Raw genomic sequence first — 22,237 nt, forward strand, 5'->3', positions numbered from 1 at the left:
CCCCACACATACACCCCACACACACACACCCAGCCACGCACAACCTATAAACCTAATACACCCCCCCACACATCCCTACAAACACCCCCCAGAAATCCCCATACCCACTCACCCATATTCACAAATACTTACACCCCTCATATACACACACATCCACACACACACACCCATAACCCCCCCACAGGCCGCATACCCACCTATCCATTCCCTTTTAGACCCCTCCACACCCCCCACAATATATATGAGTAAGTCTTCATTTTGAGCTATTATGCAATTACCTCTATGTACACGACGCAAACACACACAAATTAGGACAATTTAAAAACAAATAAAATTATTATATTATTATGGATTTTTGATTTTTAGTATATAATTTGTTTTTTTCCGGTTCCAAGATGGCAAACCCCCTTCCCAAATGGAGTACTTACAGGGGTGAGGGGAGGGACTTATGATGGCAAAAGTCAGGGGTTAGAGGGCAGGACTTCTTGTTCCAAGATGGCAACCAGGGGGCAGGGCACCTGTTAAGGGGTGGAACTACATTTGTGGCCATTAACAGTTCACCAAAACTCATTAAGCGGTGCTCCAGCCAAAATAATTGCCCACTCCTGATTTAAAGCCCCTGCCATACGTTATTTAAAGAGTCTGTTTTTAAAGTAGAAGAACATTTAGAATTGATCTGAGCTGTACAGCACAAAATTGTATAGGGTTTTTTGGACAGGGATGATTGTGCCTCAAGCAGGGGGTTGTACAAGATGATGCTTCCAACCCTACTTCTCTATGATTCTATGATTATTCTTTCCTAGTTTTTCCTAGCAAATACAACACCAGGCAAGTTTTCTGAGAGGTTTCAATTCTGTGAAACTGTAAAGTGGCAATTAAATCCCATATTGGAACTTACTGATACACTTCTTTGTTTACGCATGTCATTTGCAAACAAGTCAGCAACAATATCAATACAATCGTTACAAGCCAACCATCCTCTGAGTTTTTTACACCTGGCTAGACAAAGCTTTAGCTGGGATGATATAGTTGCTGATGGTCCTCTTTGAACATGGGATTGAACTCCTGAGGTCCCTGCCAACCTTAACTTCCTATGAATCTGTGAATCAGGGTCAAGATCTAATCTCTTGATGATGGATTTGGGCTGTCATATAAAACTGCAGACCGTCTGAATGAAAAACTGCAGGTTCTATAGTATCCTACAGAAACTTCACAGATTCTTCAGGGCAGGGCATTTTAGTCTCCCATAGCCTTCAACTTTATATGTAATGTATATGATGGGCAAGGGGGTTTTGTGGTGAATTTTGGGGTATAAAGCACCCTTGTATAGAGTCAGAAAACAGTAAAGCCTATGGCCACCAATCCACATACTTAAATGTGTTTAAGTATAAGCTTGAGAATAATTTCATAAAGTCAAAGTGAAGCTCTTCCTTCAATATTTTGCTGCATCGTGGCTTAAGTCTGAGATCCCATAAGGTGCTTACTTCTCATAGACACCTTCAAAATCTTACCTTAAGTCATTACTTCATTTGTCACTCAGCTGTTGAGACTTTCTTTTTTTAGATAGGAAAAAAATATGAACAAGGGAACATTATGGCATCATACTTTGAATGGCTTATCAATTACAAGGAATGGACAGATAACATGCTTACATTGATATAATCAGTAATTGCTCCAGCATTTTCCAGGAACAGATACTGACACCTACACTGGTATAAATGCCTCAAATACAGATTAAAATAATAACAACAACAAAATTGTAGTAAAAATACACCCATGTAAAGGTGTGGGGAAACACATAACAATTGAACCATTTCTAAATGTCACTGATTAGGAACCAGTTCACATTTTTCACAGATCAGAGATGTCCACAACATAGGGGGTGCATCTACATGAGATTCTTTACTGTGAAGTAGTGTAGTTTACTGCTCAATAAGCATGTGCGTCTACATGTGTGCATTCTTACTGCACAGTAAACCTTGTTAATCGCTAATAAATTTTCTACTTGCAAATGCAAGTTACTAACTACTAATTACTAAATGTATACTAACTGAGCTTGTGTAGACACCTGACCAGGAGCAAATCTGCTCCCAGTAGGCTGGCCACTGGGGTGTGCTAGATTGCTCCCTGCCTTTGGGAGCTGCCTGCTGCCTTGGCAGACTCCACCACCAGAGCTGGGACCTTGGTAGCAGAGAGCTCCAAACTTTGCCATCACAACTGGGGAGCAGAGATTCTCTCAGCACCAGCCCTACTACCACAGAGCTGGCATTGGGAGATAAGGATCTCTCAGCCTGCTGACCCATAACCATGGAGCCAGCACTTGGAGATCCCTGCTGGCAGGGGCTGGGGAGCCTCTTCCCCACTCAGGTCCATGATCAGGAGCTGGGTGAGGAATAAGGTCTCCAGCCTGTTCCCCATCCAGCTCCATGATCACAGAGCTGAGAAGGAAACAGGTTCTCCAGCCCCCCCATCCCGTGATGGCAGATCGAGGGCTGGGGACTGTCTCAGTTGGAGGTAGGTCCCAGCCCCATGCCCCAATCAGGCAATTGAGGCACAGAACTTGGAAAGAGTTGCAGGGTTAGGACAGGTCCCAGGCCCCCACCCTGATCTGTCAGTGGGGTAGGTAGCAGTGAGCCCCCAGCTAGATGGGGAATCCCTGCCCAGCTGTGGGCTTACTGCTAGTTGCTCCACCAGTGATTCAGAGCAGGGGGCTGGGACCTGCCTCTACCTTGTAGCTCTTTCTAATGCTTAAATGCCCATCAGGGAGCTGGGGCTGGGGGCTCTCTGCTGCCAGAGCAGGAGGACATTGTCCCTGCCCTAGCAGCAGGCGGGCCCCCAAGAGCAGGGAGCAATGTCCCAGCCCTGGCCAGAGGACAGCTGTTTCCTGTCCCCATGCTCCCTTCCAGCCCCTGGGCTAGCATCTGGTGGCAGCAGGGGCCCATTGCAGGGCCCCAGGAAGCCAGTGCAGTTTGCTGCTATTAGCAGCAAATCTGCTCCCACTTTCTTACATGTGTAGATGCTTGCCCAGGAGCATTTGCTCTTGAGTAGTTTACTCATCTCATGAATAAACTCCTCTAGGATCTAATGCACACATAGGAGCACCCACGATGCCCTAACATTCTAGGTAGAACAGTCACCTTTTAGGAATTGAAGTGCAGCATGTCTGACACCAGGAGTTGGAAGTGAACACCCAGCCTAGCACGCCTCACACAGAGAATGCTTGCATTCATGGTTTGATAGTCACAGAGAGTGGATGATTTGTGGCTAGGGCCTTTTTCACTTTTTTCCTTTCTCTTCTTTCCTAAATATGAGCTCATTAAGTTTGGTAGCAGTAGGTTGCACTTGACCACACTCTGGCTTGTGTTTGCCTCAGGGTGCCCGCTATAGGAATGTTTGGGCAGGGTGGGCAGGGAAGTGGGCATGATGAGGGGCTTTAGTTAACTGGGGAGTGAAGACATAGCTGGTTGTTAGCAAATAGCTTGTATTGACCAAGCAGTGCAAGGAAGCTAATCGATAAAACAGTGCCAATGAAAGAAGGAAAAAAAAGGGGGATTAGGGGATAACTGAGTATCAGAACAGCCAAAAGCAGCAGCATGGGGGGTGAGGAGCAATGAAGTGTGGTGTCCTGGAGGACCAATCAGACCTGGGTCACAATGCTTGGTGTCCGCATGTAACATTGACTTGGTTCACAGTGAGGTGGTTCAAAAGAATACTTGATTTGCCACATACAGTTTTGGACCAATCCAGACAGCTTTAAACCATTTTAGCAGCCTTCTACATCTGTCCATTTCAGGTTTAAAACTGCATTTGAAGTTGTCAGAGTGTTACATGTGCCTTTTCCCTAAGTTGCATCAGTTCAGGTGTCATTTGTCTGCCTGCATCTCAGGGTAACCGTTTGGTCAATTCAAGCAGACTGTTACCTGTTTCTCCACTACCACCTCGTGGTAAATGTCTGTAACAACACCTGCTGTAAACAGCTGCCCTGCAATAGCAGTTCATCTACCTGCTCTAGGTCCTGGTATAATTTACATCAGAGTACAAAATCAGTTGAAATTATGCCCAGGGTAATTGCCTAGGCCCAGAGTTGAGGGACTTAAATAGACAAGGACACAGACAGATGAAGTCAGAGATATGATAAAGGACAGATGCACACCAGAGAGGATTATGAATATACTATATTTCATGGTGTATAAGTCAAAGTTTGAAGCCCAATTTTTAACTCTTAAAATTCAACCTCAACTTATACACCATATCACCATCCCCTGCAAGCGGTGCTGGACTCAGTGCTCAGCTAGTGCAGCCCAGGCAGTGCTGCTCTCAGGGGATGGGGCTACACCAATTAAGCACTATGCCCGGTGCTGTTCACAGGGGATGGGGCCAGGCTCAGCTCTCAGCTGTCATGGTCCCATTCGCTGCAAGTGGTGCTGCCCGAATTGTGTCAGCCAAGCGCTGAGCTCAGTGCTGCTCAGAGAGGATGGGGCCATACCAGCTGAGTGCTGAGCCCAGCCCCAAGCCTGTTGCTGATCGCAGGGCGTGGGGCTGGGCTCAGTGATCAGCACTGAAGCTAACAGCAGACAGGGCCAGACTTAGTACTCAGCTGGTATCACACAAGTAGTGCCGCTTGCAGGGGATAGGGCCATGCCAACTGAGCACCAAGCTCAGCCTCGACTTATATACTGAGCCTATGAAAATCCTAAATTTTTGCATCAGAAAACTGGGGTCAACCTATACACCATGGTTGACCTACACAGCATGAAACACAGTACATAAATAAGCGAACAGTCCCAAGATGTTGTTACTGACTCCTTTCAGCCAGTGGGTAACCACTGACCTGGCACTTCTTTGAAACCACTTAATTTTCAAGACTCAGTCATGCAAATAAGTTAACTGTGTGCTTACTTGTAAGGCCATAGCTACACATCCTCAATGCCGAGGCCAGCTATGCCATGGTGAGGCATATCTCATTACTAACTCCTGCTCTGCACTCGCCAAACTCTGAAAATGAGGCAGTATGACTGGTTTAGATTGGCTCTGATGGTATGCCAAGAGGTATACTCGGGCACATCTGTATGTGAGAACTACTGCACATAAAATTAATCTAATGCATGGTAAAGCATCACTGTCTACACATGTGTGGCAATTACTGTGCAGTAGATTAACGTAAAGCACCGTTTCCCAGTATTAGGCAATGCCGCTTTATGTTAACACACCTGAATGCACATGTAAAAGCTGACCCAGAAGCAAATTGCTCCCGGCCAGCCCAGGTAGCATGGGGCCACAACTGCTTCTCATCTTAGGGGCAGGAGAGGAGCTGTCCCCAGGAGGGGCAGCTGTGAGGGGTGCAGAGCTCAGGACTTGGCCCCAAGCTCCAGGGGAGGGGCAGGGGGGTGAGCTGTCCCCATTTGGAACAGAGCCTTGAGATCTGTGCCACTCAGAGCTGTCCCTAGAGCCAGGGACAGATCATGCCCCACCCTCTGGGGCCCAAGCCTGGCCCCACCATGCCCCCTGCCAGCCCAGGGCTGCCCCCATGCCTCTTGCCAGCCTAGGGCTGGAACCTGGTCAGCTGCAGCTGCAACCTGGAGCTCCCCTTGACTGCTGCAGTGGGGCAGAGCAGGACAGGAGCAGCCCTGGACTAGGCTGCTCCTGTCAGGCTCAATTTGCTCCCAACCTGGGGTGCATATAGATGCACACCTGGAAGCTCAGGCACATTAATTGTACTTGTAGACATACCTCTCAACACCAGCATGGCAGTGTATGCTTTGGGTATCTCTAACCTGGATCTGTGGTCTCATTTCGAGGATTTTGGCACATGAGGAGTAAGAGGGAGTGGGTGAGGTTATTTCCCTGTGACAGTAGTCTAGAGAAGCCCCCAATCCCATTGAAGTTAAGCATGTTGCTGAGTTTGGGCCTAAACTCCTCATTTATTTTTAAACTGAGGAGGGGGAAGTTGAACAGAGAAATTGAGAATCTGGTCCTATGATGAACTGTAGCGTCTGCCAGAAAAAGAGACAGGTTTCATGTGCTTTTATGACCAAACTGTCACTCAAATTTGAGATGGCTTTTTAAGAAAGAGTTTCTTGGCAGAAAGGAGTCAAAGGTTTCTTAAATGTGTTTTCTTATTTAGTAGCTTATGTAGTAACTGATTGGAACAAATCAAGTGGCTCTGTGCATGAAAAGTGTTGCATGAAACAGCTGTTGTACATACAGCCCAGACACACTAAAATAGACTGTAGGTGACTCAGTGAAAGGGTTGCCCAAAGAGACAAAAGGAGACAGAGTAGTTGAGTGCAGGATTGTCTTCTTTTGAACTATTAAGTAACATTACTGCCAGAAGCAGAATACTGAACTTGATGGAAGAGTGATCTAATCCAATATGGCAGATCCTGTGATCCTTTGAAAATTTTATTATGGGGAAAAATGCATACAGATCTACCAAACTTCTCTTCTTTGTTCTCATAAATGTAAAAGTAATTTAATTTCAATTTTATGAAATCCTACCCAAGTTATACCCCAATGCATCGTGTTTTAGCAAATGCTTATCAGGGGTTATGTCTTTTTGTGTGGTTAATAGCAGCTCTATTTGTGTAATTCAGTTGAAATGATAATAAAACCAGGAAAAAAATAACAGATATATTTGTTTGCTGGTGTAACTGGAATAAATTTATTTAACATTTAGTTACCCCTAAAAATGTGGAATCTCTCTGCATTTGTGATTCCCCCACTACTTATACTCTTATTGATATCCATTTTCTGTGTTGATTTCTTTCATAAGTATTATCATACCCTTTGATCCAATGGTTAGATCAGGGGTGTCAAACTCACCCACATCCCTGGGTCAGATCCAGCCTGCAGGGTTCCCTGTAGGCTGCATACAGACCTAGCAATGACAGTGGTGGTGGAAGGGTGAGCTGTGACAATGACACAGGGGTTAATGTTGCTACTGCTTGCCCCATTGTGCCTGATGCATTTGCAGCCAGGCTCCATACCTGAGAAATTGGCAGCAGACCCCACCCCTGCTTGCCCTGCCCTTGAATTGCCATCTCTTTTACGAGCCCTGCTGGCTAAGTGAAACAGCTCTTCGGGTCATACCTTTGACACCCCTGGGTAAGACCATTACATCTTGGTATTGGATAGCTAGTTCCCTGTATTCTTCTGTTCTGCACCCTAGTTCCAATCCCTAGGAACAATCGTTCCGCCTGATTTAACAGGATGAGCTAAGGTCCAAACATGCATCTTTACAACAGCAGGAAATCTTAATTATGAAGGAAGATGGACCCCATGGGCTCTCAAAACAGTCTACAGACTAGACACATGTAATGTACCTGTACGGTGTTTTCTGTAAGCCGTAGAAATATTTCCAGCAAAAGTTAAGCTCAGCTCACAGAAGGAACTGTTTTACTTCTTGAGCCCAATGTGCAGCTGCCTTTTATTTTCTTCCCCATGCTTCAGAGTGGATTGTGTAGTGTTCTTGGAGTGGAGTCACTGCAGTTCAGTATACTCATCTCTGCATCATGAGACAGGCCGTATTGTACTAGTCTTTTTGAAACTATTTTAAGCACTGGGTATGATCAACAACAAAAGCTCAGTGTTGGCTTGTTGCTAAGCACAGATGGACCATTTCTGGGTGCTACTGTATAGTTTTATAATTTTCTGAATTATTCTGTGAGACAGTCTGTTGTTTAGTGCTTTGGGATTCAGTTTTGTACAGGCATTCAAAGTTTAAATAAAATGGTTTCCTAGGCTTAAGATATGAAAAAAGCTCCAATTGGTGGCTAAAATGTTACCACATCACTGGTAAATAATTAGGTGTAGGCTGATGAACAGGTTCTCAGTGATCATACCTCTGTTTTTTGTTTTTATCTTTTCCTCAGGGGAAATCGCTCACATCAAAGAGGTTAACCAGTCTAGTGCAGTCCTACTAAAAGGATCACCTTGTAGCATGGAAGCAGACTCAAATCATTATACATACTTTGTAGCTCACTGATTGCCTGAATCAGAGGACAGTAGAACAAGATGTTGCATGAGCAAGGACCTGACTTGTTTTCTTTTGTGTATACTAAGGCATTACAGACTCCGAGGGACTCTCTAACTTTCGATGCCTCCATTTCGAAAATTGTCTGCTCACTTCCTCCTTCATATCAAGCTGGATCTGTGTCTTTTTATTTTCTGCAAGCTCAAGTACAGTGAAAAAAGCTTCTGCTAGACACAGTTTATTAAAAAAAATGCCATCAGTCAAAAACTGGAAGAAATGTAAGAAAAATGCATACATATACTAATAAATATACATATGATATCACATTTGCTGCACAATAAATTAGCACAGAAGGTTCCATTTCACCTGATGTATTCACATTGAGAAAGAAAGCCTGTGTCTTTGTCTGTTGTCTATATTCTCTGTTAATGTTTCTTGCATTTATTTTTATACCATATTTAAAAAAGAACACCTTTTACTCCAAATGTATTAAAGTTGATCTTTTCTCTGTAAATTAGTGTATGTTTATATTGTTGTTTTATCTTTCATTAAAAGATGCAGAATCTCTTTCTTTTGGTACATTTGGGATTTTAATGTTGACCCCTAAGAAAAACCAGAAAATCACTGTGAAAAGGTTCTGTAAAGGGTAATTCTTTTAAAGTGACTTGGAAATCCTGGACTTTCTAATGCTGTCTCTCAATGACTGTAAATCAGGGGTGTCAAACCTATGATCTATGGGCTGTATGCATCCTGCAAAGCCATGTTGTATGGCTAACAAGGTCTTTAGAGAGGCAAAGGTAGCAGGGATGGGGCTGCCACCAAAATCCAGGGCATAGAGCCCCACTGGAGATGTGTGTCAGTGGTGGAGGCTGTTAACCCCTGTGGTCACAACCATGACTAGATTTGGCCCATGAAAAGCCCTGCATCCCTATGGGGTGGGGGGCAGGGTGAACTTGACATCCCTGCTGTAAATCAAACATGTTTTATTTGCAAGAAAGAAATATTCTCTTTAACTTAGCACATTCAAGCTAAGTCAGCTTGTACCGTTCATGAAACTAGGTTATTTCCATGTTACTCAACCCATAAATGAATGTTTTGCAGGCAAAATTAGACTTGCAAAACACTTGTCTTCAAATTATGTCCCAGTGACAGTGATGTAGCCAGATTGTAATTTAGCAAGTAATTCTGTCAATGTGTAGAAAGAAACAGGATTTTGCTGTTAGTTCATTTGATTAAATGACCAAATCTGACTGAATACACATGGAGAACACATCTGTTGAGTGAGAAAATATTGTTTTTGCACAATCAGTTTGGAACTCTCCTTTTATTTTAAAATGACCCCAGATTCAAAAGACTGGTTATGGATATTATTTTCAAAGGGCAGGCCCTGTATGGTAAATGCAATATGTTTGCATTTAGGGCCAGATCCTATTTTACCTATTAGAGCTTTAACTGACTTAAAAGCCTGAGTGGTGATCCAATTGCACCCTGCTGGAGTTCCGGCAAATCCATTAATGAATCTAATTTGTAACTCTAGTCATGTTAGTCTTAAGATTAGGTCACAAAAAATGTAGCAAAGATCAGGAGGACCAATCTTTTGTAGGAGCAGCTTTTCAGGAACTCATGCAGGGTGGAATAGGATCACACTTATGCACCTAAGTACCTAAGTGACCTGAAAAAGGGCACTTGATGCCCAAAAGCTTGTCCAGTAGCTCTCCCAGATATACAGTTGGTCCAAGAAAAGATGTTATAGAAAAGTCTTGTCCCTCATACCATTCCTAGATCATCACAACTACAACAACACTCCAAATCTATTAAGTACACTTAGGGTAGAAACAGACATTGCATTTGTGCCCCATAATGGGGACACAAAAGCCAAGCAAATATGCGTCCATCCTACTTGTGCCAAAAATTCCAAAAAATTGTGGCCATGATAGGTGGTATCAATTTATGCTGCTTATTGCAGCAGATGTCTGTTAATTTTATAGTGGGATAGTGTGGTCAGCCCAGAGTTGCCTGTGTTCTCCAGTCACCCAGGGCAGGCACTCTTCAGGCTTCAGGGGCCCAATGCTGTGTCCCAGGAATAGGAATCAGTTGGCTGGTGGTCCCAGCTTTGTGACTGCACTGGAGCATCCAATTCACTTCATAGGAGTCTCCAGAAAGACAACATCTCTGTAAGTGGGAAAAGCCAGAATTTCCCTGCCTACAGAGATGGGGCAAGCAACACCTGGGATGCACCTCTGCAAATGATGGGATCAATGGAGCAAACAACAGGACATTGGGCAATGTGCATTTCACCCAATGAAGCAGATCAAGTGTGCCAAGATGAATCTTGGCACAGCTGGTCCACTTCATTATGTGATGGCTATTTCTAACCTTCATCACCTAAGAATGGAATAGGATCTTGCCCTTAGTCCTAACTCTAGAATAACTCATGTGAATAAAGACTTACTGGCCATGGCTTACAAAATCAGGCCTCAAAAATTGCACAAAACAAATAGCATAGACACAGCAAGTATGGGACACTAAGACCTTTATGAGTAGAAACATGATAAAGATCTCTCTTTTGGCTAAGACAAGCAGCATTAACTGGTGCAGCTTCCCTCAGAGACAAATCCTTAGGGCTGTACAAAGCTTTGGTTCCCGTTTTGATTCAGAGGAGATCTGGTGGCCACACCACTGAATCCGAATCAAATCAGGAGACCTTTTAATCTCTCCGAATTGAACTGGAACTCTCCGAATTGATTCAGAGAGATTTGGAAAGATTCAGCGATTTAGATATAAACACAGCTTGAAATGTTTTTTCTGCATACCTCTAGGTACCAGGCAGCTCATGAATGCTGTGATGCTGGGGCAGATGGAGCATCCCACAGAAGCGTGGGGGGCTCCCTAGTGTGCTTGGCAGCAGACCCAGAAGTGGACCAGAAGCACTTCCAGTCCACTTCTGGGTCTGAAAGGGAGCATGCTGGGGGACCCCCACACCTCCCTGGCTCAGCAACTAGTGTCTCCTAGGTCTTGGGGGGGGCACACAGGGTACCCCTGTGGTTGATCATTGAGCTAGGGGGCACGGGGAGGGGGGGCAGGGTGCTCAGCAGCAGAAGTGGACTGGAAATACTTCTGATCACTTGCGGGTTTGCTACTGAGCATGTGCCCCCCTCCTTACCCCCCCCATGCTCCTGTAGAACAATTCATCTGCCCCAATATCACAGCATTCACAAGCTAGGCCTGGTTCTTCGAGGGATGTAGAAAAAACATTTCAAACTGTGTCTATGGATGAATTGCTGATTCTCCAAATCAGCATCAAATCTTCAGATTCAGCCAAATCGATTTGGGGACATTGATCTGAATCAATTAATTGAATCACTGTCCCCGACTCAGGCTGAATTGAATATGGCCCATTTTGCACACCCCTAACAATCATACTCAGTGAAAAGAATTCAGTGATGCAAACTGAATCAACTAGCCAAATATTATCATTTAGGGTATAATATTGCCTGGAAGCCAAACACAGAAAAAGGGCTCTTTTTATTAACACACAGGACTGAGGCTTAGGGGATTTCATTCCAGTCCCATCTCTTCTATATATTTCTTCTGTGATTCTGGAAAAGATGTCTCTTGAGGCTGGAATAATTGGTATATATACCTTCCCACTCAAGCACACACAAGTTAGATATGGGCTAGGTTAAATAAATGCTCAGGAGAAAACAATGCACAATTCCTTTCTTATTACTTAAGCAATGGGTAAGGTACAGCAGTGTTGGAACATGCCTTACTGTTATACTAGAAGGCAACATTATTTTCCAGGTTAAGAAAATGAAGAACTCAATTCAATCTAAGAAATAAGTGAAAGTATAGAAGATTTAACTACTGAAGTTGGAATTTAACCAGTCCTTAAGGTCCTGATCTAGGAAAGCACTTAAGAATATGCTTGACTCTTGTCACATGAGCACTCATCTTGATTTCACCTGTTTGCTGGTTGAAGTGATCTGATGCAATGTTCTTTTGGGGACCCAAATGAGTCCAGGTCATCAGGACACCAATTTTAAACTTTGATGCTTCATTATGGGGATTCCTGAGCTGAGGCAACTTAAAGAGAAAGTTTCTGAAAATCAATCTCTGTTAAAGTGTTACAATTTGGACATCTAACAGTTAAAGTACACCAAAAACATGCCCCAGTCCCCATTAGCTTTGTCTTGCAGCACATGACAGATGCACAATGTGACAACGTAAGTTTTCATGAAAATATCATAAGGTCAGGATGAAATGTATCAAAATATCATTGCAATGCAACATAACAAAACACCAAAATCCCATTCCAACAGTCATTTTGGGACACTGTCATTCATGCTGTGTTGGAGCCTAAGATGCCACTTTAATGAAGCAGAACTAAATAAAAATAAAGCTGGAAAAAATCATAGGAGGAGCCAGGTTGAGACTGTCTTCATCATGTGGAGTGTTGAACAGATCAGTTTGAATACAATGAGTCACCCAAACCTTTAGTTGCGGAACAAATCATCATAAAAACCCCAATTTCCCTCAGAAAATGCCAGCTCTTTGTTTTCACTCATTTTTTGACTACAGGAAAAAAAAAGAAATTATTCTCCTGCCAAGGACTCAGAAAGACTACATGCAGGATGGACTGGCTTAGGAAATGGAAATGTATTCCTTTCTGAAAATCTCTCTTGGTTTACCTTGGGAATTTGGTTTGCATACCTAACAATGCTAACATTGAGTGACACCTCACAACCTTGGAAGGAGCTCAGGGCAGCTCCCAGGGTGCTGCAGTATCCTGATTGATAATAACTGCATTAGATATTTCAGCTATATCACTGTCACAAGAACATGGATTCTTTGAATCATGCTGGAACAGATTTGGCCAACTAAAAGTTTTGGAATATTCATGCACTTTCATCTGGTTTGTATTTATTCTTGCTCCAGTTATATTTCAATAGGTACTAACCCATGCATGACAGAAAAAAGATGCCTATAAAGAAAAAGCACTCAGTGGGTGCATCTACACAAGCCACCAACTGCACAATTGTTACCACACAGTCATTTAGTACTTGCATAACCAAGTACTAAATGACTGCGCAATAACTAGCATTATTGCTCAGTAGTAACCCAGCACAGTTGCCTAGTGATGCTTACTGTGCAGTAGCTCACTACTACTGTGCAGTACGTCACATCTGTTTGTGTCTGGTGATACTACTGCACAGTAGTAACGAGTTACTGTGTAACAAGTGTCTCATGTGGTCACAGTTTGTGTGTGTGCAGAGCACCGAGACTCTAATATTTGCTACAACTAATGAACATGAACTTCTAAAATTAGAGGTGAGAAGGATTAAGGTTTAAATTCAGCCCCATTATAAATGAATTAACATTGTCAATATAATGCATTCAAATAAGGGGTGAATTTGTTGTAACAAAAGTGCTAAGACTGGAGAGTGTGTTTTGTAGTGTTCTGTTTTGTTTGCTTGCTTGCTTGCTTGCTGTGGTGAATGACAGTGTTCATGATAGATACAAGAAAATAATAGGGCCAGGGATTGAAATTATCAGCAGTTGCAAGCCTCTTCTCATTGACTCATCTGTGGACTTTAAGAGGGTGCATCTTCATGTGCGCATTTAGTAACCAAAATTACTGCACCGTATGGGTGCATGTCTCCATGTGCAGGCCCATACTGCACAGTAAATATGTTATGGTGACTTATGCCAACTTGAGCATACATTTGTTATCTGTATCATGCAGGCATTAAATTTATGTCCAATTAATTACAGTATAGTAATGCATGTGTAGACACCTTACTGTGCAGTAACACTGTGTATGTGGGCTGACTTGGGACTAACGTTAGTATAAAGTCAGTCCACACAGCGTTAATGGACGTGTAGATGCCAGCCTATTCCTGCTTACTGCTTACTGCACAGTAAATTTAAGATGGCATAAATGCACATGTAGACATACCCACAATGCATGTAAGAGACCATATGCAGGGATGCAAAGCTTTTTTAAATCTCAGGGCCATTCTTTTATTGATCTTTTTGGTCCCTTGAGTGTTTGGGTTCTGAACACTGGAAGCTGTAGTGGCAAAAGGGCAGAGGACAGTTCAGTCTGGAAATACCCTGCTTAATATTTTTTTCCATTAGCATCCCCTCTCTGTCACTGTGACAAACTGGATACTGAGCTACATGGACCTCTGTTCTGACCCAGTAAATCATCTTTTTTATTCTTATGTACTGCAGGGCAGTGAGGGAATCTGCTGGGGCAGCGATGATGATAATGGGGAGATGGCAAAAATCAATTAATTGAAAGCGAAGCTGGAGGAAGGGAAATTAATTTAAATGTGGCATTGCAAATTGAACTGACAACGGAAAGTGCCTGGGGAACTGTTGAATTAGAGGAGTGAAGAGGTCAGAATTTAACTGAGGAACTGCCACCCCTCAGCCACACAGAAATCTAGATTAGAACTCTAAAGATCATAAAAATTAAAAAAGGAGAATTTTACATAGGAGTTGGACACAAGGGTTGGGCACTATTAGTTAGCTATTCATGACTACTCTACTTAAATGTTGGGCATTTTTTAACACCTGCTTCAGATTCCTTCTCTTTAAAATTATTATGTTAATATTTTCCTTCTCCCTTGGGATGTTTTGCATATGCATGAATACTTGTAAATGGTGCTATTTAAGTGTTAAGAAACAAATCCAAGATATCTGACTGATTAGGATCTGATTGATCCTAATTAAAAAAAAGAAACCTGCCTTTCAGTTGCAGAATTCTTCAGAAGGAATATTTATAATATAAATAAAATAATTATTTTGCTTCCCTTTATTTATTAATTTAAGAATATTTCTGTGCTAGTGTGAATAATCAAATGTACCTGTTAACCAGGCTACAGGGATAAAATGTATACAGCTGTCTAGCTCTGGTTTATTTGAGATATTTGGGAGCTGGGGGAACCTGATATTCTTCTTTCTAAATATTAACTCTTGACTACAAAGTAAACACACAATAGTGCTTTCTATCATTAAACTACTGGCATTTTCCACAGGACAGGTTTGTGTATATACTTATATATAGCCAGGCAAGACAATGGATGTGATAGAAAAACCTAAATATCCAAAAGATATCCTGTTGCCCCTACTTACTATTCTACGGGTAGATTTTAGGGATGTGTGCAGCTTTGCTTGCTCGTTCGATCAGAGGAGATTCGGCCTGTTTCAGCGGCCAAATCTCTGAATCCATATTGAATCAGGAGACCCATTAGTCTCTCTGAATCGAATTGGAAGCCTCTGATTCAATGTGGAGAGATTTGCATAGATTTGATGATTCGAACATAGAAACAGCTTTATATTTTTTCTACAGACCTCAAGGTACCAGGCAGCTCATAAATACTGAGATGGTGGAGTGGATAGAGCTTCCCACAGGAACATGGGGGGGTTCCCAGCATGCTCAGTAGTGGACCGTGAAGTGGACCAGAAGCTTTTCCAGGCCACTTCCAGGTCTGCTGCAAAGAGTGTGGGGGACCCTCCCCCAACCCCCGGCTCAGTGACTGGTGCCTCTTAGGTTTGGGGTGGGCAATTGGGGTCCCTCCACAGCTGATTTCTGAGCCACTGAGGTATGGGGGGGACTTCTGGTTCACTTCCAGATCCACCACTGAGCATAGGCCGCCCTGTGCTCCTGCGGGATGCTCCATCCCCCCCACCATCTCAGAGTTCATGAGCCACATCTGGTACCTTGAGGTATGTAGAAAAAACATATAAAGCTGTCTATGGCTAAATAGCTGATTTTCCAAATCAGCATCGAATCTTCAGATTAGGATTCAGACAAAACAGTGATCTGAATCAGTGAATTGAATCACTGCCCCACGATGAACATCTTGCTGGGGTTATTTGACCCCAGTATTCTTTCCTGCCATGGCAGGGGGTCGACTAGATGATCTGCTCAGGTCCCTTCCGACCCTAGAAACTATGAAACTATGAAAAAGGCTGAATCTTAATCAAATATGGCTCACTTCATACAACCCTAGTAGTTATTTAGATACAGAGGGCTACATGAGATGCTTTACTGTGGAAATGACTAATTAGCTGTATAGTAAAGCATCACCATCCACACTTGGGGTGCTATTAGGCAGAGATAAACTAATCAACTCCACCATAGGATAGTAGTGCCCTACAGCAGAGTTATTTACTTCACAACAGTGAATGTGTAGATGGTTACTTGGCTGGCTAAAGCACGAGGATGCTACAGTGTGGGGGGCTACCTGCTGGCTGGCTAGCCCCACACTGTAGCAGCCTCATGCCCCAGCCATCCCTTCCACAGCATACTGAGCTGGGTCAGAAGAGCCCTGGGATGGCAGGTGGATCCCCTATCAGCTGTGGCTGCTCTGCCCCAGGTAAACATACTGTGGTCCCAGGTGAACGTGAAAATGCTGCACCTGGGAGCAATTAACTGCAGTGCAAACTGCACTGGAGTGTATAATGTCAATTTAATTTAGTATGTACATATGCCCAGAAATATCACACTAGTTTTACAGCTTGTGCTTGCAAACTTCACCTTGTTAGTGGCAGCCGTTATAGGAAATGTTTTTCTGTTCTCCTGCCATGCCAAAATATGTCTTGCAACAGTCAAATTTATGGTTTCTCTCTCAGTGTGAAAAAAAAGAAAAGTGTTTTGAAATTGTTTTTAAGCATTTGTTTCTGTTTGTCTAAGAAAACTCATTTATTGCTTTTGCAGTAAGCCCTTTGTCTAATTATTCCTGTGTTGTGTACAGAATACCTTTCTTTATTTTTTAAATAATTTTAATTTGTTCCTTTTTTTTTGAAGGATGCAGAACCATAACATTTTTATGTAATCTTAGATTTCATGTTCTTCTTTGTGAAGATTATATGAATTTAGAAGTAATGGTGACTTTTTCTGTTTTGATCACTCTCATATGTTTCTCCAGTGACCTCAAATCTACTTTTCTGTACTGTTCTTTATCTGGTTGGTCATCTTACTCTATTATTTTTATGCTATCAATGAGGACACTTTATATTGTCTTTCATGGTCCTTCCTTATGGCTTTGTTTCTATGGTTGTCACTTAACTGATCTCTCTTGTACGTTCCTCCAGTGACCTCAAAAACTCTTTCCAGTCACCATGGTGTATGTGAGGGGTCTGAGTTCCTGTTCCTGTGGGCCATTTTGGATAAATGGTGGCCTATATATGCAGCATAATGCACTCAGTAGCACACTAGTGCCTGAGCCACAGAACTTTGCTGGTGGGCCTCCTTTAGAAGGTCATAAGCAGCCAAAGCTGCACACAACAAGCAGCAGCAGCAAATAAAAAAAAGGTTAAGTGCCTTGTGAGGACCCTGTGCCTAGCAAGGAGAGGCCAGAGGCAGCCACAAATTCTCCTCTTTTACTTGCCGGCTTGTGATCACCTACTATGCAAGCCTGCATGGGTGCCTGCTTTTTATGTGCTAGGACCACTGTGGTCTCAGTGGCCCTAAAATTGAAACAGAAAAAAATAACTAGTTTTGGGCGGGCTGACTCACTCATCCTCATACACACTGCCATAGCTCCAAATGAAGCCCAGGTTAGAATCTGGGACATGTTGTGTCGTGCCTAACTCCATATGGGTCACATCAAGACCCAAATCTTTGCTCCCTGAATCTGGTCAATGCTTAGGTAGCCTCTAAGCTCATCTGAGCTAGGCATGTGTTGGGAGCCAAAAAAAAAAAATTGAGAGCTCCCTGAGCTGCTCTTTCCAGCAGAAAGACTCAGGGACTCAGATGCAGGCTTGCATTCACAACTTTTGGGTCCACAGATCAGCACACAGGCACCTCAGCTACAGAACATAGACTAGAAGTATACTTCACAAAGCCATAAGCAGCCAAACTGCCTACACACAGTAACATATCAAAAGTGGTGGCAGTGGCAGCAGCAGCAGCAACATAAAAAAAAAGTTAAGGGGCTTGTGCAAGGACCCTGTGCCATGTAAGAAGAGGCCAGAGGCATACAGAAACTTCTCTTTTACCTGCCATCCTTCTGCTTATCCCCAGATCTACTACGCAAGCCTGCAGGGGTGACTGCTTTTTGTGTACTAGGGATGTAATTGCCTTGGTGGCCCCAAAATTTAAAAAGGAAAAAAATACCTGTTTTGGCAGGGCCAAGTCACCCATCCTCACAGACACTGCCAGGGCTCCAAATGAAGCAAGAGATCTCTTCCAGTCCTTTGCCTCTGTGTTTGTGAGGCATTTAAATGATATGATAATAGATGTATAATAGGTAAATAGTTACTTGCCTGGTTTCAGTGCTCTGACTCCGAACCTGACCCTGCAAGCTGTTACATGTGGACATAAACCTGAAAATACAATGAACCATTTTTCTACCTTGTTGAAAATTTGCACAGAGAGCTATCCAGGGGCATATCCAGAGGGGGTGAAGTGTATTGGACTGCACCATGAGAGCCTCCTGGGACTTTTTTAAATCCCTAAAGTGATGCAAATCCTCCTCCTCCTTCCTACTCAAAGGTTTCCTCTTCCCCAACTCTTCCCTCACCTGCCTTTCTCTGCTGCCACACAAGCAGTGAAGCACCACAGCCATTCTTGCCTGCTGCTGGGAGGCAGGACGGGGAGGTACTTTCAGCTTAGCTGGGGACAGCTAAAAAGGCAGCAGAGATGGATAGAGCAGGGTGGTATAAGCTGCTTTCTAGACACTGTTGCCACTGTCTCCTCCCCAGCTAAGCCCAAAGCCTGCTCTGCCCATGTGGCTCTAGAGCATCCCCATGCCTGAACAGTAGAGAAAGCAGCAGCAACAGGCAGGGGAGGGAGAAGGGAGGTGAAGGGGGAGTGCCGCTGAGCAGGAAGGGGAAGGGAGTGGGGGTTTTCACCTACTTTAGGGACTTTAAAATGCCCCAGAGGCTCCTACAGTGTGGTCTGTCTATGCCAGTGAGGGAGGAGGAGGCTGGGAGAAATGGGTGCATCTACCCCTGCAGTGTGGGTTGCTGCTGCCACACACCTCTTTTGGGAGAAATTGGGTTTGGCCCTGGACTTTTCAAAGTGATTTAGTGGGCAATCTCAGGGACTTAAATTATGCTACACTGCCATTTTTTAAAGGATAAGACCCAAATGTTCAAGTTCAACCATACAGTTCTGTAACAATGGGCACATCTATGTGAGATGCGTTGATGCGCCTTAGCCTAAGTTACTGTGGAGTATGGGCACACATCTCCACAGGCACCTGCTCCAGAGTGGCTGTCTGGCAGTCCATAGTTGCAGGGTATAAAAGCCAGCAGCTATTTTGTGCCTTGAGGCAGGTACATCAGGGATCCTGTTCTGTCTCCAGGAGACAAGCAGGCCTCATGTGCCCCCTGAACAGGTCACAGGCTGCTTCTGCCTTGCCATTTCCCTCTATAGAGCTGTTGCTTGGTCACAAGTAAGTGTTGCAAAGGGCTGTAGTTTGCTGCACCCCTTGCCCAGCCCTGAGATTCCCCACAGGGCTCCTGGCTGGCTGTCTCTGGCAGCAAGGCCGGTACCTGCTCCCTGCTGCTGCTCACCCCCACCAGTGTCTCTTTGCAGGTGCTGTGGTGAAGTGCCTCTGCTGAGTGGCTCCTGGTCCCTTGCCATGCCCTTCTGCTGAGTGCTCGAGCGCTGTTCAGGGACCCAGGATGCACCTATGCAAGTGTCACCAGCAGAGGTGGCTTGGCCAAGCTCTCACCCTGTCCTCACCCCTCCGGTGACACATCACTGAAGAAGGGCCCTTGGGGCTTCAGTGCCCTGCCCTGTCCTCCTCCCCAGCTGCTGCATCCACTGGCGGCTTGGGGAGCCCTGGCCAGCAGCTGCCTTGCCCTTGGCAAAGATCTGGAGCCCACCTTGAGGAGTAGTCAGTGGCCAGCTCTGGACACATGGTAAGTCCTGCACTTGAGGAGGGCCCTCCCAGTCTCCACCCCTGCCATTGTCCCTGGTCCCAGCTCCTTCCCCTGCTCCTGTCCCCAGCCCCAGTCCCTGCTCCCTGCCTCTGGGGTCCCCAGCTGACAGCATGCAGGGAGGCACAAGAAAGTTCAGAACTTTATTGTTCAGAACAAGGAGAAAGCAGGGGCAGCAGGATCTGGAGCCACAGCAACAGGTGGTGCAGCAGCTTGGCTTAGCCTTCCTTGGGAAGGAGGGGGGGGAAGCACTCTGCTGGCAGCAAGCAACCAGTGGGCTACCGGCCCCAAGGGAAAAGAGGGGAATGGGAGGCTTAGGCAGAAGTCACCTGGGCCTGGGCCAGCTTACCATGGTCTGTGGGCACCCGTGCATGGCCAACCCTCATTCTGATGCCAGGAAGCTCAGAGCCTCTGGTGTAAAGCACCTTAACTCTCAAATGTAGCAAACTCTGACAAAAGGCTTCTGTGTCTTGCCACTGAAGGGCAAACTTCTAGATGTGGGAGAGAGCCCACCAGCCACAGTGGACATGTATGCTTTGGTTCACCAACACCCACAACTAGAGCCATCCAGGAGCATTGGCAGCCCTAGCAGGAAGAAGCCAGCAGCCCTGGAGCCTTTTGTTGTATCTAAGGGACTCTGCATGATACTGGCAGGGAAAAGGGGCATGCATGTGGCTGCTTATGTCCTCTTCTCACATGGCATGGGGCCCTCAGTCAAGAGTCAGAATTATCTTTTTTTTAGCCTGAAGTGGTGGTGGGTAAATGTATGTATGTGAGTGTGGCCAAGGTGGAGGGAAGGACATGGGCAAGGCTGAAGTGTTGTCTTTGCTGTATGGGATTAGATATGGGCCAGAAGGTAGCGAGTTGAAGACAAGGTGTGTAACCAGAACCAACCATGGACAGGGGCATGCAAGATTTTTTTTTTCTACCATGACACATGAATGCCGCTATGGGCCCCAGAACCAAATGAACTAGTGGCAAGGTTTTGGAGTGAAAAGGTACAGGCCTCAGTATAGCATGCTGAACCCATTTTGGATTCGGCATGCCACGTTGAGGCCCAGATTTAGACCCGTGCTCCCATCGGAGCATTAAAAGTGTCTCTGTGGAAGGTGAAGTTGGTGGCCCAAAATGGCTTCATTTGTTCTTTGGGAATTTTCAGGCACCCAAGACTGTTGAGGCCCAAAAACAAAGAACCCAGCAGTTCTGAAGGCTTTTTTCTGTCTCTGGCACTGTGCATGATGCTGGCAGGGATAAAGGGGCTGTTTGCGGCTGCCTCTGGCCTCTTGTTGCATGGAAAAGGGCCGTCTATCAAGGGTTTGCTTTTTTTTTCAGTTAGTAAGTTAGCTAGTGTCTGGTGGTGGTGGGATAATGTATGAATGCAAGTGTGGTCATGGTGTAGGCTGGTTGGTGGGAAAAAAACACTTGTCCTTGTGGTCTGGATTGGTGGGTTGAGTGTTGGGTCCCACAAATGGGGGTTCTGAGCTCAAAACTAGGTATGTGACCAAAACCTGCCATATGTGTGGGTGTGCAGAAATTTTTTTTTTTCCACTATGACACATGGAAGCTGCTACAGGCCCCAGACCAAAACGGATTAGTGGCAAGACTGTGGGGTGAAATGTTAAGGACTCGGCGTGGCAAACCAAACCCCTTTGGGATTTGGCATGCCACTCAGAGGCCCACATAGAGGCTTCTGCTTCAATCAGGCAGTTGGAGTGCCTCTCGGGGAGGGGAAGTTGGGGGACCAAAATGGCTTTTTTGTTCTTATTACATTTTGGGGCACCTAAGACTATTGACATCCAAGAATGAAGAAGCCAGCAGTCCATCAAGAGTATTATTTTTTTAATTATTTATTTTTTAATTAGGTAGTTGGTTAGTGCCCAGTGGAAATGGGCTATTGTATGAATGTGAGAGCGGTAATGATGTAGGCTGGAAAGCCGGAAACATCCGCATGTTGTCCTTAGGGTATGGCTTAGGGCAGGGTGTGTACCCACTCTAGGTGTCCCAAGATTCCCCACCTGACCCCCACATCCTAGGAATTTTTATTTTTTTAACCAAAACACATGGATGCAACCATGGTCCTCAGAAACAAGCAGAATAGTGGCAAGGCTCCTAGGTGGAAAAGTGCAGATTTAGGCCCATGTTTCAATCAGAGCAGTCAGATTGTGTGTCAGGAAGGGGAAATTGGTGGGCCAAAATGGGGGGGTTTTGTTCGTTTTGACTTTTCGGCCAGCCGAGACAGCTGAGGCCCGAGCATGAAGAAACCAGCAGGCCTGGAGGCTTTTGTTGTATCTCCTGGTCTGTACATGATTTCATAGACTTTATAGATTTCATAGACATTAGGGCTGGAAGGGACCTTGGAAG

At 44.7% G+C, this 22,237-nt stretch overlaps 1 protein-coding gene across 4 annotated transcripts in view; it reads left to right on the forward strand.

The window, feature by feature from the left end:
* Positions 1-8,539, forward strand: part of RGS7 (regulator of G-protein signaling 7) — a 494,829-nt gene extending 486,290 nt beyond the window's left edge. For 3 of the 4 annotated variants that reach the window (XM_019549803.1, XM_019549804.1, XM_019549806.1), the window contains one exon: positions 7,872-8,539. In XM_019549803.1, the coding sequence (XP_019405348.1) occupies positions 7,872-7,922 (51 nt within the window). In that variant the 3' untranslated portion in view covers positions 7,923-8,539. The remainder of the gene's footprint in view (positions 1-7,871) is intronic. The other variant, XM_019549805.1, reaches the window with a different exon arrangement.
* Positions 8,540-22,237: the final 13,698 nt, after the last annotated feature.

The sequence above is a fragment of the Crocodylus porosus genome, unplaced genomic scaffold, assembly GCF_001723895.1.
Source record: "Crocodylus porosus isolate Cpor-Errol unplaced genomic scaffold, CroPor_comp1, whole genome shotgun sequence".
Taxonomy (NCBI): domain Eukaryota; kingdom Metazoa; phylum Chordata; order Crocodylia; family Crocodylidae; genus Crocodylus; species Crocodylus porosus.